The sequence below is a fragment of the Heptranchias perlo genome, chromosome 5, assembly GCF_035084215.1.
Source record: "Heptranchias perlo isolate sHepPer1 chromosome 5, sHepPer1.hap1, whole genome shotgun sequence".
Classification (NCBI taxonomy): domain Eukaryota; kingdom Metazoa; phylum Chordata; class Chondrichthyes; order Hexanchiformes; family Hexanchidae; genus Heptranchias; species Heptranchias perlo.
Window position 1 is genome coordinate 58,410,403 of NC_090329.1, and position 18,199 is coordinate 58,428,601.

At 43.4% G+C, this 18,199-nt stretch overlaps 1 protein-coding gene across 3 annotated transcripts in view; it reads left to right on the plus strand.

Moving 5' to 3' along the window:
* Positions 1–18,199, plus strand: part of si:ch211-243j20.2 (uridine-cytidine kinase-like 1) — a 102,194-nt gene that overhangs the window by 25,354 nt on the left and 58,641 nt on the right. For all 3 annotated transcript variants that reach the window (XM_067984441.1, XM_067984440.1, XM_067984442.1), the window contains exons 5-6: positions 4,472–4,543; positions 13,531–13,720. In XM_067984441.1, coding sequence (XP_067840542.1) covers positions 4,472–4,543; positions 13,531–13,720 — 262 coding nt within the window. The remainder of the gene's footprint in view (positions 1–4,471; positions 4,544–13,530; positions 13,721–18,199) is intronic.

Consider the following 18,199-nt stretch of genomic DNA (forward strand, 5'->3'; position numbering starts at 1 on the left):
GCATGTGGGACTCCCGCAGGCAATTAAAGCCAGCGAGGTGCCACTTAAAGTACTTTAATAGGTACTTCAGGTCGTTTACAGACCTGATTTACCTGATATTTTAGGAGGGCTGGGATTTTGAAATGAACTGAGACTGTTTCCCGTACTAGGGGAAACACTCCCAGTTGAAATGGACGTGTTGCAGCCATCAGCCTGTGGCAGCTGCAAAGGTCCATTTGACAGGTGGTGGGGGGGGGAGACCCTCACTCATTGCAGGAGGCCACTCTGTCACTTTGGACAAAGTTTGGCCTCCACCACCCTCCTCCTAACAATAAAATGCATAAACTTGCACACTTACCCCGGTGTCCAGACACATGTACCTACCTTGCGGACCCCCTCAGATGTACATCTTGCGGATGGGGGCTGCCGTAGCTACAGTCATGACCTCGGAGGGCGAACAGCATCACCAGCCTCGCCGGCCACGCTGTCCACATCTGACACGTGGAGCCCCACAACACAGTGCTGTGACACATCCACCTGCACAGCAGGAGGGAGGGCAACCGCAGAGAGAGATGCGTCGCAGAAGGCATTACCCTCGCCACAGGGTCTACAGACCGAGGCTCAGCTTCCTGGACCTCTCTGAGCAGCAGTGCACATGGAGGCTCAGAGTCACTTGACATGTAGTCGTGGACATCTGCCGCCTCCTTCATGCTGAGCTGCTCCCGGCTGGCCCGAGCACCATCTTCTTACCTGTTGCTGTCAAAGTCACCACTGCCCTCAACAACTTCTTCTCCGCATCCTTCCAGGGTGCCGCCGGTGACATCGTCGACATCTCTCAGTCGTCTGCACAAAAGAGCCCTGCAAATACACCTGCACCCACTCTGCAGTGACACAGTGGGTGGCATCATTTGTGGGTCCTCATGGTGATCCTCAGGAAAGGGCATTATTGCACAAACCAGACAAGATTCGCAAAGACGTGGCAGTAGTGGTGACAATATAATATGTTATGTCAGTTGATCAGAAATTAAATATAGGTAAACACCATGACAAATCCTCAAACACCCTTGTGCATCCCCTTCATGCTCATGACACGTTTGCCGTACGCTTCCAACTGCATATATGTGATGCATGCCCTGTGGCTGCAGCACAGGTAGTGGCAGGTTGAGTGAGGCTGAGTGTGAAAGAGATGCACGAGAGGGTGAGTATGAGATAGAGCCATGAGATTGTATGAGGATTGGGTTGAGTGGTAGTGGCGGGATGAGTACTGGCGAGGTGAGTAAGTGCAGGCAAGATGAGGATGAGCTTTGAGTGGGTGTGAGGGGTGATGTGATAGAGTAGTGTTGGCTGTGCAGAAGGAGATGTGGGGTGGGGGCGGTGATGTGGCAGACGGAGTGTAGGGGAATGAGTAAGTATACTCGCTTCGGCTGACCTACTTCGGTGATTGAAGCGCCTCCTGCAATGTATGCAGGTGGGCGATATGTTGGTGGTGGAGGTGACCTCCTCTGCCACCTCGAGCCAGACCTTCTTGGTGGCAGAGGCAGGCCGCTTCCTCCCGCCCGCCGGGGGGAAGATCTCTGTCCTCCCGCTCCTCCTCACCCCATCCAATGATACCTGGAGTGAGGCATCATTAAACCTGGGAGCAGCCTTCCCCCTGGGCTGCTCCATGCTGTAATTTTCCTATTTCTTGCAGCATCAGTCAGTGGAGGACTGCCCCTTTAAATAGGGCTCCTCCAGCTGACAGACCTTCCTGTGCATGCGCAGCCCGCCCGCCGCGCAGCTTACCAGCGGGAAACCCGGAAGCACAGGTAAGTGGCTCCAATTAGCCTGCGATTCCGTGCGGAGCACACTGATTTCACCGGGCGCGTTACCCACGCGACCAGTCGACCCCACGCTGAGAACCCGCCGCCCTGCTAATATTGAGCCCCTGGTGTCTGTTTCCATTTGAAAAATATCAGAAAGCAAGTGGCTGTTTCAGTTTCAAATGATCAAACACAGGCACCTGCTTTTTGATTGACTTTTGAGCAGCTCTGTACAGACATGCATGGCATTTCACACCAGGTTGCAGAAACACAATACAACTGCGTAGACTTGTAATTAATAGCAGTCAAATGACTGCGTATGAACAGACATCCACCATTATTTTAAGCTTCTGCTTATTCCTCTCTGCATATAAGTAGTTTTTTTTTCTCTGAAAAGGTTTGCATTTAAATTTGATCTTACACAGCCAAAGCACGAATCTTGTGGGTGTAGGATTGGGACTTACGACAGAAAAGTGTTACTGCCTTGAATTTTGCCATTAACAAGGGCTGCAACAGATGCTTGTGAGGGCTGCATTTGGCCCTCAGGCTGTATTACAAATACCCCTGCTGTGATTTTTTTTCCTTGTTCAGATTTATTGGTCTAAGACATAACTATGACATTGTTAAATGTACTCAAATCGAGTTTTTGTTATGACCCAAATTCAGCAGAATTTGGTTTACAGTGATTGAATAAGTCAAATTCTGTTTTCATTGCACAGGAAATCTGGAATTTATACAAATATTTTGAGGATTGCATTCTGAATTCCAGCTGAGCAAAGGGCACCACCTCTTTGCCAGTGTGACTTTACCTTTTCCCAATTTGCTTATCCTTGTGGCTTTGGTGAGAATGATTTATTCCCATTTTGTCCAAACCCCATGGTATGCTGTGAGTTACAGTCTGCTGATAATAGAATTGAAATTGCTCTATGTCCTTTCACTAATAATTTTTTTTGAAGAAAATGCTGTCTGAACTTGACTTTAACATCATAGGCTACTAAATGGGATTTTAATGCTCTTTGCCAGCAAATTCAACTGAAATCCCACCGGTGAATGGAAAAACAACTTGCTAAGTTTTACACTCGCGGGTGGCGATTGGATTAAGCACAGTGACGCTTGTATTAATCTGCCATGCAATAAGCAATATTAACATGCCTATATTCTATGCTCTAAATTTATCCCAGCAAAAGGAACTCTTGGGTTTCGTGGTGAGGTTTAATTTTGATGAATTGTAAAACTAATTGTTGATTTGTTGCTGAATTTGAGGTATTTTATTCTGAGGATCTTATTTTTCAACTTTCTGTAGCATTAGAAAATCCTGAAGCTTGGTAGCATGTTTTTAGTTGTTGCTAATGCCTAAACAATAACATACTAACTCTAATTTTTTTTATGTATGCGGGGGTAAGGGATCAACCACTAATGACAACAATAATTGTGTCTAACAATTTAAATTGTTTGTTTAGTGTTTAGTACATAATGTTACTGTATATACCAATAAACCTTTATGTAGATTTTAATTGTTCATATGTGTGAGCATAAGGGAAATTAACAGTATTTGTAAAGGTGGTCTGATACTTTATGATATACATTTTTTTCCACATTTGGCAACTTTATTGACCTTTTTAGATTTCAAATGGCCCTGCTGAACAGAATGATTTTCATGATTGATTCTATGTCAACAAATTTTTCAAGCAGTGGCTAGATCTATTCTGGCTGCACAATGTTAGCATTAATATCAGGTCTGTAGTTCATAGTTTTCTTTTTGTGTATTTTAATAAAGCAGTTTGTGCTTTAATAGTAGAAAATAATTTAGTATTCTATTTAAATCTTAACTTGTTAAATTCTCATTTGTGGATTCTGGAATATTGGATCAAATGAGGATAAATTCTTATGAAATTTTCTGACTCTAAGAGGAAACAGGTTTGGAAGGGAATGGCTTTTTTGACTACAGTAGTATTTAGCTTAGAAGGAAGCATCACAAACATTAAAGCAATATCCTGTATAATGACATTTGTATTTATACGTGGTTAGCATGGCAGAGATTGGAATTTCAGTCATTGTTTAATATTTTAAGTAACAAAACATTTTCAATTTTATTTAGTAAAAATTGCATGCTTACAGGTTTAGTGTAATGGGCGTTTAGCCTAGAATCAGAAAAACCATCAACATAGAACAATTTATCCTTTGTGGATTAATGTGAATGAATTATAGTGGGATACTTTTTCCATTTTCTTGAACCCAGTTTTAGATGCAGGGCAAAGAACCTTCTACTCTGTCACAATAATATGCCTTAATCTCTGAAGTCACACTAGTGCATTAATGTAGATTCATTTCTGTTTCCCATACTGACCATCTCTCTGGTCCCTCAGTCCTACTGTAAACTGTGGGTAGTTTTGTGTTATGCATTCATGTTCAATGGAAAATGAGTACAAACTAAGTAAAATAATTTTGTGCAAGACCCTTGCAGCCAATAAAGCAAGCAGATTTTCTTGTCCCTCATTTTACATTAGATTTGATTCCATGTCAGAGGTAGAAAGGTGATGTTCTAACCCCCCATGACAGCCAGTGCTTGCCAGTCTTTTTTTAAAATAGGTACATCAGCATTTATGGTAGAATTATGGTAGTATTGAACAGAATCTATAATGTTGCAATATGTTAATTTTGCATGTTGTTGATTACCTTTGTTTGATTTACAGAAAACTGTGTATGGAGCAAATGTTGTGATCTTTGAAGGAATTCTTGCGTTTGCCAACAAGGAACTTCTAAAGGTGCACGACTGTTTTTTTGTTACAGTATTTGAACAAAAACTGTTTAAGCAGCCCATTAAAAGCTACTGAGTCTATTTATGGTAGCAAGTTGGATTTAATAATACAGATTTTTTTTAATAAGTTGTCTGGAACTTAATGCAATGAATTCCTTAAGTAGATATGTAATACTTGATGGAGATCTGTTGAATACAGAATTGATTCCACATGAGGCAGACCTAGTAATTGATGATACATTGGGAAGTATGTAAATTCTGTATTTCAGACACAGGTTACAGTTGTCAACATGAAATATCTTTCCACTGAGCTCTTTGTCATCCCACTTGAGTAGTGAAGGGCTTCTTCAGTCATAACAGTCTTTAATACAAAACAAAAAGGTAAAATAAAAAAACTTCCAATTTGATCACTGCATCGAAGCATATTGCTGTTTCAGTTCTGCACAGGAGCTGAATTCTTATTTTTAAAAGTAGTCTGCAGTCTTTTTTTGTCACAGAGTTGAAACTCTGTTATATCTTTGTGACTTAATGGCGGAATATGATCCAATACTGCCCAAGAACATTGTGAATTGTGTTATTGATCCTCACTGAGAATTTTTATGCTGATAACCAAAGAATTGCTGAGGAAGATGGGCAGTAACGGGTATTATGGGCAATAAAATACATTGTAATTTAAATGACTGAATCTTTTTCAAATCAAATCTGTCAGATTTCTTTTTCACAGTGTCTAATTGTGTGTTTGTGGTATAATGTAGTTTCATATTTCCATTGGCATTGAAACATGTTCACCATAGTCGCCAAAGATGAAGCGTACACCAGTGATACATCACTGTGACCGATTATTTTTTGCAATATTAATAATAATGGGAAAGTGAAATCACTTGGCATGTACATATTATGACATATCAGGTACTAGAAAACATACAGAAATGAAACAGGAGTGCTATCCATTGTGTATAATTGATTAACATAAGTAGTAGGTGCTTTAGGTGAAATATACTGTTATTTTACTGGGGCGATAGCCAACAAGGATTTTAAAAGTGAGAGGGTTGGAACAAGGTTAGATGCTTGATGTAGGAGAAAATATCAGAAGACTAGGGGGAGAGATGAAGATGTGACTTGGTGATAAGGGTCATACCACCATTGTGGCGGTTTAGGCGGGGAATGTAGTGAAAAGTATAGCCAGGTGGGGAGACACTAGTAAGGGGCAAGGTGTCTGCACCCGTGGACCAAGTTTAAGTCAGAACCAGAGAGTCAGTGCAGTCATTCACAATAACGTCAAGGATGGTAAGGGCTTTATTCATGAATGAATGGACATTTTAGGGGGAAGTGCGGAGATAGATGATGATTGGCATAGTCCAAAGGGGTAGTGGTTGATTGGGTGAACCAGATGGGAAGGGGATTGCCGAGGTCAGCCCCCAGAAGGCTTGCTGAATGGAAAGGTCGGGGAGAGAGGAGGATGGGGGATTTGGGGTTACTGCTCATAAAGAGGGAGCAACAGGTGCCTTGATGAGCCCTTTGGAGAATGCTGAGGGGCACAAAGGGTAGCTGTGGGCTTATTGAAGGAATCCGAAGATTAGGAAGGCAGTCAAAAGCAAAATACTGCGGATGCTGGAAATCTGAACTAAAAACAGAAGATGCTGGAAATACTCAGCAAGTCAGGCAGCATCTGTGGAGAAAGAAAGAGTTAATGTTTCAGGTTGATGACCCTTCATCAGAACTGGAAGAAGTTGAAGATTAGACAGTTTTTAAGCAAGTACAGAGCCAGGGAAAGGGGGGAGAAAGGGGAGGGGAGGGAAGGTCTCTGATAGGGTGGAGGGCAGGAGTGATTAAATGACAAAAAGGATGATGTGCAAGGCAAGGAGGGTGGTAATGGGACAAGTAAAGAAATAAAAGATTGGCCTAGAGGAGCCATAAATGGCAATATCGCTTCTATCACCAGCACTTACTGTCTGAAAAAATGGGAGCAGTGGTTATGATCTGAAGTCATTGAAATCATTGTTGAGTCCAGAATGTTGTAAAGTGCCTAATCGAAAGATGAGGTGCTGTTCCTCGAGCTTCCGTTGAGCTTCGTTGGAACAGTGCAAGAGGCCGAGGACAGAGTGGGAGTGGGACGGGGAATTAAAATGGCAAGCAACTGGCAGGTCAGGGTCACGCTTCCACTCTGACCTCTCTGTCCTCAGCCTCTTCCACTGTTCCAATGATGCTCAACATAAGCTCGAGGAACAGCACCTCATCTTTCGATCTTCCTATTTTTTCAGACAGCAAGTGCTGGTAATAGTTCCGATGTTGCCATTTATGGCTCCTCTAGACCAATCTTTTGTTTCTTTACTTGTCCCATTATTACTCTCTTTGCCTTGCTCCATCATCCCTTTTGTCATTTAATCACTCCTGCACTCCACCCTATCAGAGACCTTCCCTCCCCTCCCCTTTCTCCCCCCTTTCCCTGGCTCTGTACTTGCTTAAAAACTGTTTAATCTTCAACTTCTCCCAGTTCTGACGCAGGGTCATTGACCTGAAACGTTAACTCTGTTTCTTTCTCCACAGATGCCGCCTGACTTGCTGAGCATTTCCAGCATTTTCTGTTTTTTAACAAATTATTATACCAAGGAAGGCAGTGGTGGGTTGGGGGGTGGATTTTGGGAGGCACGGGGGTCAAAGTACCTGTTGGGGGGGGGGGGGGGTGGAGAAATGAAAGGTGGCGTGATTGGCAACAGGAAGGGGAGAGGACAGGAGAGAATGGCCTGAGAGGGGCTGTAAGAGAAATAAAAGGGAGATAGAAGTAATGGGCTCAGATATGGAGTGGCAGCCAAAATGTGTACATGATTGGACATCGGGAATTTTGCTTACGTCAAAAGACATCAATTTCTTTACGATATCAAAATAGCTGCATATGACAAAGTTATTACTTTAAACCTGGTTAACTTAACCGATGATGGTTAAGTAAAATGCCTGAGTTTGTATTTTAACGTTAAACACCGTTCTGAGGACGTTTACTTCTCAGTTCTCTTAAAATGAAATAATTTTCACGAGGGAAGCACTCCTTTCACACATTGCGGGTGATTTTAGGAGGCAAATGCGGGCGCGTTGGAGGCAGGGGGGGTTCCGAAAATCGGGGAAATCCAGTTCGGGTTCGGAAGCCGGCTCCAACTCGCCGGTTTCCGAGTTTCCCAGGGACCCACCTGTGTGCGCGTGGACAGCCTGAAACTGGAAGTCCCGCCAGCAATTAAAGCCGGCAGGATGACAGTTAAAAAGCTAAATGTAGTTAATGGACTTAAGGCACTTTACCTGTGATAGAGTCAATCAATCACATTGCTGTGGGTCTGGAGTCACATAAAGGCCAGTCTGGGTAAGGATGGCAGGTTTCCTTCCCTAAAAGGCATTAGTGAACCAGATGGATTTTTACAACAATCTGGTAGTTTTATGGCCACCGTTACTGATACTAGTTTTTTTTAATTCCAGATTTTTAAATTTAATTAATTGAATTTAATTTCCCCAGCTGCCGTGGCTGGATCTGAACTCGTGAGTCCGGATTATTAGTCCTGGCCTCTGGATTACTAGTCCAGTAACATAACCACTATGCTACCGTACCTGGTATTGATGCTAGTTGCCTCAACTACACCTTGTGGTGGCGAGTTCCACATTCTAACCACTCTCTGGATAAAGCAGTTTCTCCTGAATTTCCTGTTGTGTTTATTAGTGACTGTCTTACACCATAACCCTAATCCTAACCCTAGTTCTGGTTTCCCCCACAAGTGGAAATATCTTCTCTACGTCGACCCTACCGAACCCTTTCATAATCTTAAAGACCTCTATCAGGTCACCCCTCCGTCTTCTGTTTTCCAGAGAAAAGAGCCCCAGCCTGTTCAGTCTTTCCTGATGGGTATAAACTCTCAGTTCAGGTATCATCCTAGTAAATCTTTTTTGCACCTTCTGCAGTGCCTTTGTATTCTTTTTATAATATGGAGTCCTGAACTGTTCACAGTACTGTAAGTGTGGTCTAACCAAGGTTCTATACAAGTTTAACATAACTTCCCTGCTTTTCAGTTCTATCCATTTAGAAATGAATCCCAGTGCTTTTATTGCCTTTTTTATGACCTTATAACCTGCTTATAGTGATTTGTGTATCTGTACCCCCAGATCCTTGTGCTCCTGTAACCCATTTAGACTCTTATTTTCCAAGGAGTATGTGGCCTCCTTACCCTATCTACCAAAATGTACCACCTCACACTATTGTATATTGAAATTCATTTGCCAATTACACGCCCATTCTGCAAGTTTATTAATGTCTTCCTGTATTTTTTAAACAGTCCTCCTCTATATTAATTATATCCCCCAATTTGGTGTCATCCCCAAATTTTGAAATTGTACTTCGGATTCCCGAGTCCACATCATTTATATAAATGGTGAACAACAGTGGTCCCAGCACAGATCCTTGTGGAACACCACTTCCCACTTTTTGCCAATCTGAGTAACTACCTTTAACCCCTACTCTCTGTTTTCTGTTTTGTAGCCAGCTTGCTATCCATTCTGCTACTTGTCCCCTGACTTTGCATGCTCTGACCTTAGTCATGAGTAAACTATGCGGTACCATATCGAAGACCATTAGAAAAATCCAAATATATTATATCTACTGCATACTCTTGTCTAACCTTTCTGTTATTACTTCTAAGAATTCAGTAAAGTTGGTCAAGCATGACCTTCCCTTTTGAAATCCATGCTGATTATTGTTTATTATATTTTCAGTTTTAGATGTTTTTCTATTACATCTTTGAATAAGGATTCCATTATCTTTCCTACCACCGACGTTGAGCTAATTGGTCTATATTTCCCTGGACTTGTTCTATCTTCCTTTTTAAATATGGGAATCACATTAGCTGTCCACCAGTCCTCTGTCACTATTCCCTTATCTAATGAATTTTTATAGACACGTAATAGTGCCACTGCTTTCTCTTCCCTAACTTCTTTTAATATGCGGTGATGAAATCCATCCAGACCAGGGGTTTTATCCTTGCTAAATTTGATTAATTTATCAATTATCTTTCTCCCCCCCCCTTTCCATCTTTAAATGTCTTTTTTATAATCTCTTCTTCCAATGTCATGCCCTCCATGTTAATCTCCCTGGTAATCACTGAGGCAAAGTAATTATTTAATATTTCTGCCATTTTGCTGTTATTACCTGTGAGTTTATATTGTGTATAGGACGGGAAAGTGGAGTTGAGGTTGAAGATCAGCCATGATCTTATTGAATGGCTGACCAAGCTCGAGGGGCCCTATGGCCTACTTCTGCTCCTATTTCTTATGTTCTTATGTATCCCTTTCAAGGGATTCTTTCAAAGGAAGAATTTCAAGACAAGGGCAAGAATTCATGATATTTGGGGGTCCAGAAGCCTATGTAGGTCAGCAAAGATGAGGATAATGGGCTAGCGGGACATAATCTGGGAGAGGATACAAGCATCAGAGCTTTGGATGAGCTGGAGTTCGTGGAGGGTGGAGGATAGAATATTGACAAGGAAAGTGTTGAAGGAATTGAATCTGGAACTGACGTTGGCATGTATGAAAGTTTCAGCGGTGGATGGGTTGAGATAGAAGTGGAGGCAGATGATGTTATGGGGGTAGTCTTTCTGATGCAGAGGACATGAGGTCATAAAGTTAGCTTGAAGTCAAACAAGACCCCGAGTTTGTGAACTGTTTGATTTAGCTTCGCGACAATGACTGGGGAAAGAATCAGAGGTAGTTGAGTGGAGTATGTGGTGGTGGTTGAAGATCTATGGCTTTGGTACTCCCAATGTTTTGCTGGAGAAAATGAGAATCATTAAAGAGTGGATGTTTGACAAGCAATCTGAAGGCACAGAGCAGTAGAAGGGCTGAGAGCCATGGTGGAGAAGTAGAGCTGGGTGTCATTGGCATATTTATAAAACTGACCAGGTGTCTGCAGATGATGTCGCCAAGGGGCAATGTGTAAAGGAGGGGGCCAACCTCCCAACCTCCACACATGGCGGTGTGGAGGTTGGGAAGAGATCCCTGTTTATGGTAAAAGTAGAGCTAAGTAAGGGTACTCCGACAGAGATGGACAACGGGGGAGAGGCATTGGAGAGTAATGTTGTGGTTGACCGTGCCAAAGGCCGCAGAGAGGTTGAGGAGGTCTAGGGTCACAGTCAGAGAATGTAATTTGAGACTGGTTAGGACCATTTTGGTGGCGGGGGAGGGGTGGAAGCCAAATTGGAGTGATTCAAACAGACATGTGGCAGAGTTGGCCATGGAGCTGGCAGGCCACATCCTGTTGAAGAGCCTCGGAGGGGAAAGGAGGTTGGAGATGAGGCAGTAGTTGGAGGAGTCTAGGGTGGGTTGTTTGAGGAGGGGGTTGATCATGGTGGTTATGGTGGGTACAGTGCTTGGAGAGGGAGCCATTTGAAATGTTAGCTAGCATGGGGCTAGGAAGGGAAGTTGGGTGGTCATGTTTAGTGGGAATGGGGTCGAGGGAGGGTCTTATTAATGAGATGAACTTGAAGAGCGTAGGGGAGAAAGTAGAGAGAAACTGGTTTAGGGTTAAAATGGGAGGGGTCTGGGGCTTTGGCTTCAGGGACACGGGGAAACATTGAAGACAGCTGACTAGATGGCCTTATCTTGATGACAAAAAAATCCATGCGCTTCTTGTACTTGTTAGAAGTAAGGAGAGGGGTGTCAGGAGTCCCTTCAGTCGTAGAGAAAAGAAGCTTTGCATTATCTTTGTTGTCCAAAATGGTCCTAGAGTAATGGATAGTTATAAGAGGGCATTGAGGCCTGGTAGAGCTTGTAATGGCCAAGCCAGACCTGGCAATGAATGGCTAACCAGTTGTGCAGTGCGTATGCTCAAGTTTGCACCCCTTGGACTTGAGGGCGCAAAGATGGCAGCCAAACCAGGAGAAGCATTAGCGATGGGAGACGGTGAAGGTTTTGCTGTGGACGAGGGCATTAAAAATAGAGCGAGTAGTTGAGCAAATCAACAGCTACAGAAGTATCATGAATAGAGAGCTCACAGCTAGGAAGTGGGAGTTTCAAAGTGCAGTTTTAAGTGACCTGGGGGAAAGTTTTTTTTTCCACTCATGGGTAGGACGCTGAAATAAGTGAGATTGAAGGGGATGTGGGAGGTGAGGGCTACAAAGATGGTTGGAAATTTTGCCAGAACCACTCTGCTCCAGACCTCATTCCAGCCTCGGTCCAAACATGGACAAAAGAGCTGAATTCCAGAGGTGAGGTGAGAGTGACTGCCCTTGACATCAAGGCAGCATTTGACCGAATGTGGCACCAAGGAGCCCTAGTAAAATTGAAGTCAATGGGAATCAGAGGGAAAATTGTTCAGTGGCTGGAGTCATACCTAACACAAAGGAAGATGGTAGTGGTTGTTGGAGGCCAATCATCTCAGCCCCAGGTCATTGCTGCAGGGGTTCCTCAGGGCAGTCTCCTAGACCCAACCATCTTCAGCTGCTTCATCAATGACCTTCCCTCCATCATAAGGTCAGAAATGGGGATGTTCGCTGATGATTGCACAATGTTCAGTTCCATTTGCAATCCCTCAGTTAATGAAGCAGTCCGTGCCCGCATGCAGCAAGACCTGGACAACATCCAGGCTTGGGCTGATAAGTGGCAAGTAACATTCGCGCCAGACAAGTTCCAGGCAATGACTATCTCCAACAAGAGAGAGTCTAACCACTTCCCCTTGACATTCAACAGCATTACCATGGCTGAATCCCCCACCATCAACATCCTGGGGGTCACCATTGACCAGAAACTTAACTGGACTAGCCACATAAATACTGTGGCTACAAGAGCAGGTCAGAGGCTGGGTATTCTGCGGCGAGTGACTCACCTCCTGATTCCCCAAAGCCTTTCCACCATCTACAAGGCACAAGTCAGGAGTGTGATGGAATGCTCTCCACTTGCCTGGATGAGTGCAGCTCCAGCAACACTCAAGAAGCTCGACAACATCCAGGACAAAGCAGCCCGCTTGATTGGCACCCCATCCACCACCCTAAACATTCAATCCTTTCACCACTGGTGCACGTGGCTGCAGTGTGTACCATTTGCAGGATGCACTGCAGCAACTCGCCAAGGCTTCTTCGACAGCACCTACCAAACCCGCGACCTCTACCACCTAGAAAGACAAGGGTAGCAGGCACATGGGAACACCACCACCTGCATGTTCCCCTCCAAGTCACAAACCATCCCGACTTGGAAATATATCGCCGTTCCTTCATCGTCACTGGGTCAAAACTCTGTAACTCCCTACCTAACAGCACTGTGGGAGAACCTTCACCACACAGACTGCAGCGGTTCAAGAAGGCACCACCACCTTCTCGAGGGCAATTAGGGATAGGCAATGAATGCTAGCCTTGCCAGCGACGCCCACATCCCATGAACGAATAAAAAAAAATAGCCTTGTCAGTGATCGGAACCACAAGAGTAGAGAGTGTCTGATTGATTGTGAGGTCAAAAGGATGGCTGTAAATATGGATAGTAGAGTTCATATGGTGAGAGAGGTTTAGATAGGACCAGAGGGCAGTGAATTCAAATGAGTGGCCAAGCGGAGCTGAGGTGAAAATTGAAATCGCCGATGATGGGTAATCACAATGTAGAGGCTATGGGAGAACAAAAGGGAGGTATCTCGGGGAGGAACTTGGGGTAGGGCAGAGAGGTCGACAAGAGTGGAGGATGGGGAGATTGGTGTTGCTGCTCCTAAGGCCATGACAAATGATACAATGGGTCTATCAGAATAGCGCCTTTAACATCTTAAGCGCCTTGGGACGTTTTACTGAGGGACATAGAAGGTAACCATGGGCTCTTTCAAAGGGAATTCAAGTCGGAGACGGCAGCAGGAGAAAAAGTAGGCGGTGTCTGTGTCAGTAGAAACAATAATAGTGGTAATGTAAAATAAAACGTATGACTTTTTTTCACTTGTTTAGAATGATGGAACTTCTTTTTGAATTATATATTTAAATTTTTGTCTTTGTCTAGCTTTTGGATATGAAAGTTTTTGTGGATACTGACTCTGACATAAGACTTGTCCGACGCTTAAAGAGAGATATATCTGAGAGGGGTCGTGATATTGTTGGTGTCATCAAACAGTACAACAAGTTTGTCAAACCTGCCTTTGAGCAGTACATAGAGCCGACCGTACAGCTGTCAGACATTGTAGTTCCTCGAGGTAAGAATCGCCTTTACAATTATCTGGGCTTTAGTTGTTTAAATGGCTGAACTGAAAAATATAAGAATTTTAAAAATCTACCTGGTTTCTTTTACGTAGTGTTTATCTTTTCTTTAAAGTTAGTGTGCTCTACATATGTAAGTTATAATTGGGGATCAGGGAAAGGGAGTAGAGAACAGATCAGAATTTTAACCATGACATGTGTGAACTCTGGGTCATAAAATTAAAAACTGATGACATCTGGCAAATGGACCACCTTCAACTTCAGGGGCAATCAAACATCTGCATGGAGACCTTTTGTTAAGTTAGTTTTTCTGTGATGACTTGCCTGCTTCTGGTTATTGGGGATGCCACTGATAATGGATCTACCCTGTCATAGTAACTACTACTTTGGTGATGCATGGGCAAAATTGTGGACTGTGATCTCCAAAGCACTATTAAAAAATCACACAATTCCATGTTACAAAAATAGAATTTGACTTTATTCATTCACCATAAATTAGTGGTCTTGAAGTTAAAAACAGAGAATTCCTTTCAGCTTTGTTTAAGCATTTCTGGGTCAGTTCTTTTGTCCCAAAAGAGGGATCAATTGTTACTATCTCCACAGTGCTGCTTTCGCAGTTGGCAGGAAGCTTTAACCCAGTGACTTTTCAGAGTATTATGCTAGTTGTAGTGTATACAACTTCTCCTTAGGGTAACATTGTGTTGGAAGATTGTTAGCGATGGAAAATCTCCTTCAAGGCTACAAGAGAAACTGACTTTATTCTTGATACTTCATAGGAGACAGGAGGGACCCATCTTTGACCTCATAAAATTGTTCTGTGAATTATAAATGCGATTTCATTTCGAGGATTTCATTTTCACATCGTTCACCTGACGAAGGAGGAAGCCTCCGAAAGCTTGTGAATTTAAAATAAAATTGCTGGACTATAACTTGGTGTTGTAAAATTGTTTACAAAACTCATAAAATCAAACAAGCTTTCAAAAGAGAAAAATTGTCTGCCTTCCCCACTGTCCCTTGCACTACAGCTGACAGTTACATTGTTGTCTATTTTAAAGTTGACCAATAGAGAGTACAGCAGAATTTACAGTATTTTTAAGTGTCAGGTAGTTACCCTTTGACCTCCTCTTTACACTCCATTTCTTTACCAAGTGCCCATTGACACTAGAAATGATATAATACCCTAAAATCTTGGAGAGTTCATTTAGAAATGAAGATCATGATCCCAGTCTGAATCTATGTGGCACTACGTCAGCAACTGATCTTTCTGGGCAAGTTGATAAGAGAATCACTAGAGTAGTTTCTTAGTTAGTGTAAATACTTATTAAGCTATATTTAATAAATCTGTAAAAGTTTCACGACTGACCTCCTTTCTGCACCTTTCACACACTGGTGGAGTATGGACTAGCTTGATTGATTCTAGAAAAAGCATGCACTGGGCAAGCACAGAAAGTGGCCTTGTAGACAGGTAGTACTGCAAGTGGTCTTTTACTCCTGTATCACATAAAGCCCTAGTATAAGCCACTGTGCTAGTTCATTTTCCCCCCCACCTAAAGTTTCTTTGTTCCTCGTGTCAGATTTCTGTTGCCAAGCTTTCTTTAGGAATTGAGTATCAAAACATTCTATCTGGTTGTTGCATTTTCTTTTTGGATTACTCAGGAGTTTCATGGTGCTGATACTGGAAGACAAACCTCCAGGAAATATGCTATCTTTTAGGACAAGCATACAAAAAAAAATCTATTGTCTATGGGTTGTATGTTAACACCATCAATTCGATGGCCATAGAGTGCAAATAAAGCACAAAAAATGAGCAAAAGCATTGGTGTACAAGAGCTAAGGCAGCTATTCAAATTTTACACTCAGCACTGGGAGGGTGCCCCAGTTGGGGTTTGGTGTGCACTAGTTCTCCCTTTGGCAGTGTCTTGTGCAAAATATGTCCTGCTTTGGAAACAGTGTTTTGATAGTTGGATTAGCATGTATGCTCTAATATCTGCCAAAGGCTTTATGTACTGTACAAATGAAATAGTACATCCGTAATTGCTGACCCTCGTGATCATTGCCTAAAATGATTACCAGCTAAATATAATACTGTGACATAACAAATTTTTCAGAACACACTTATAAGGAATGGCTGCACCCTGTTTCCTGCATTATTCAGAGCAAGATAAAGCACAGTAGTCTAAGAAATCCAGACATGCCCACCCAGTTGGGCGTCAGCCATGGCTCAGTGGGAAGCACTTTCTCCTCTAAGTAAGAAGGTTGTGGGTTCAAGTCCTACTGTAGGGACTTGAGCACAGAATCTAGGCTGACACTCCAGTGCAGTACTGAGGGAGTACTGCACTGTCTGAGGTGCTGCCTTTCAGATGAAACGTTAAACCGAGCCCCATCTGCCCTTTCATGTGGACGTAAAATATCCCACGGCACTTATTTCGAAGAAGAGCAGGGAAGTTCTACCTGATCATCACATTTTTAGTGATGTTGGTTATCCCTCAACCAACATCACTAAAAACAGAGGATCAGGTCATTATTACATTGCTGTTTGTGGAACCTTGCTGTGTGCAAATTGGCTGCTGCGTTTCCTACATTACAACAGTGACTACACTTCAAAAATACTTCATTGGCTGTAAAGCGCTTTGGGTCGTCCTGAGATTGTGAAAGGCGCTATATAAATGTAAGTCTTCTTTCTTTATTGTTAAATGTACATCAGGGGTCATTTCAGTCAGCAGCGGGGATACACCAAATTACATCCTGTTACACCCATACAGTGCTGCGAGATCATTGGTACAAACCAATACCAAATGTTAGCACTGAGGTGTCATTGGCACTTAATGCTACTGAATTCTGTATAAAACAAAACGAAAACACAGTTACTCATCCATATAGGTATAATATCTATCCAATAACACTGTACTCTCAGGGACATTTCATGTTGACGGTCCCGATATGCCTTGGTCTTTCTCCCTGAAACAGCCTTGATGGTAGTCCAAAGGGTACCCGGTGACCATTATCATCCCATAAGGATAATCAAAACAAAAGGTATTTTCCTAAGGGACATTGGATGACCTTGCAAATGATAATTTTGAAAAAGTACCTCAGAACAAGTCCAGCATTGTACTCCAAACCCTCTGTTGTGGGGGTGGATAACCCACATCTACATGCAGGGCATGATCCCTGTCTGCACTGTTTGTATTCTCAATAACGCTTCCTCTGATGACACAGAGAAGCTGGCAAATTTGCCCAGACAATATACTGGGAAATCACTGGGTATACTGGATGACTGATTTGACTCCCTGGGGAGAATTTTAACCCACGCTGCCTGGTGGGAATGGGACATGCGAGGGGTTAAAATCGGGTGAGTGTACTTGTCGTTCTGATCCCGTTCCACTCCTGTCTGGCGCCACTTTAACCAACCGGACTTTCCAGGTGGCCGAGGCTCCCACTACAAGCAGGCGGGAGCCTCACGACTCTTGTGCAAATCAGGGTTCTATGATGCAAGTAGGACCTTGACGCAATTCTAACCAGAACAGAGTTAGGCTGCCAATCAGAGGCTGGTCATTTGCACATGAAAGGCTTATCTATAGTGGTTGAGGTTTTGCAGTTGACTGAAGCTGTAATTACTTGTGGTTCATGAAGGGGTACAAGTCGAGCAGTCACTCTGCTCTGATAAGCTGCCCGCCTCTCCACCTCCAGTGATAGATGAAAAGAATTATGAACTCAGTGAATGCAAGCTCCCTTTAGAGATGCATTTTCCCTTTAAATATCCTAACTCGTTAGTGCTGCTAAAACTCGCATGGTACAATGGAGCTGGCAGCCTGCTGCCGTCACAATCAGCCAGCGAGCCCACCAATCATATAACGAGGCCTGGCTGTTAAAATCAGCTTAATTTAATGATTTGGCTGAACCAGACCATTCGCAACCTTAGCATCCTGTTTGACCCTGAGATGAGCTTCCGACCACATATCTGCTCCTTCACCAAGACCGCCTACTTCCACCTCCGTAACCTTGCCCGTCTCCGCCCCTGCCTCAACTCATCTGCTGCTGAAACCCTCATCCATGCCTTTGCTATCTCCTAGACTCGACTATTCCAATGCTGTCTTGACTGGCGTCCCATCTTCACCCTCCATAAACTTGAGCTCATCCAAAACTCTGCTGCCCATATCATAACTCGCACCAAGTCCCGTTCACCCATCACTCCTGTGCTCGCTGACCTACATTGGCTCCTGGTCCGGGAATGCCTTAATTTTAAAATTCTCACCCTCGTCTTCAAATCCTTCCATGGCCTCGCTTCTGCCTGTCTCTGCAACTCTCTCCAGCCCTACAACCCTCTGAGATCTCTACGCTCCTCCAATTCTTGCCTCCTGCGCATCCCTGATTTTAATTGCTCCTGCATTGACAGCCTTGCCTTCATCTGTCTAGGCCCTAAGTTCTGGAATTCCCTCCCCAAACTGCTCCCCTCACTACCCCTCTCTCCTTTAAGA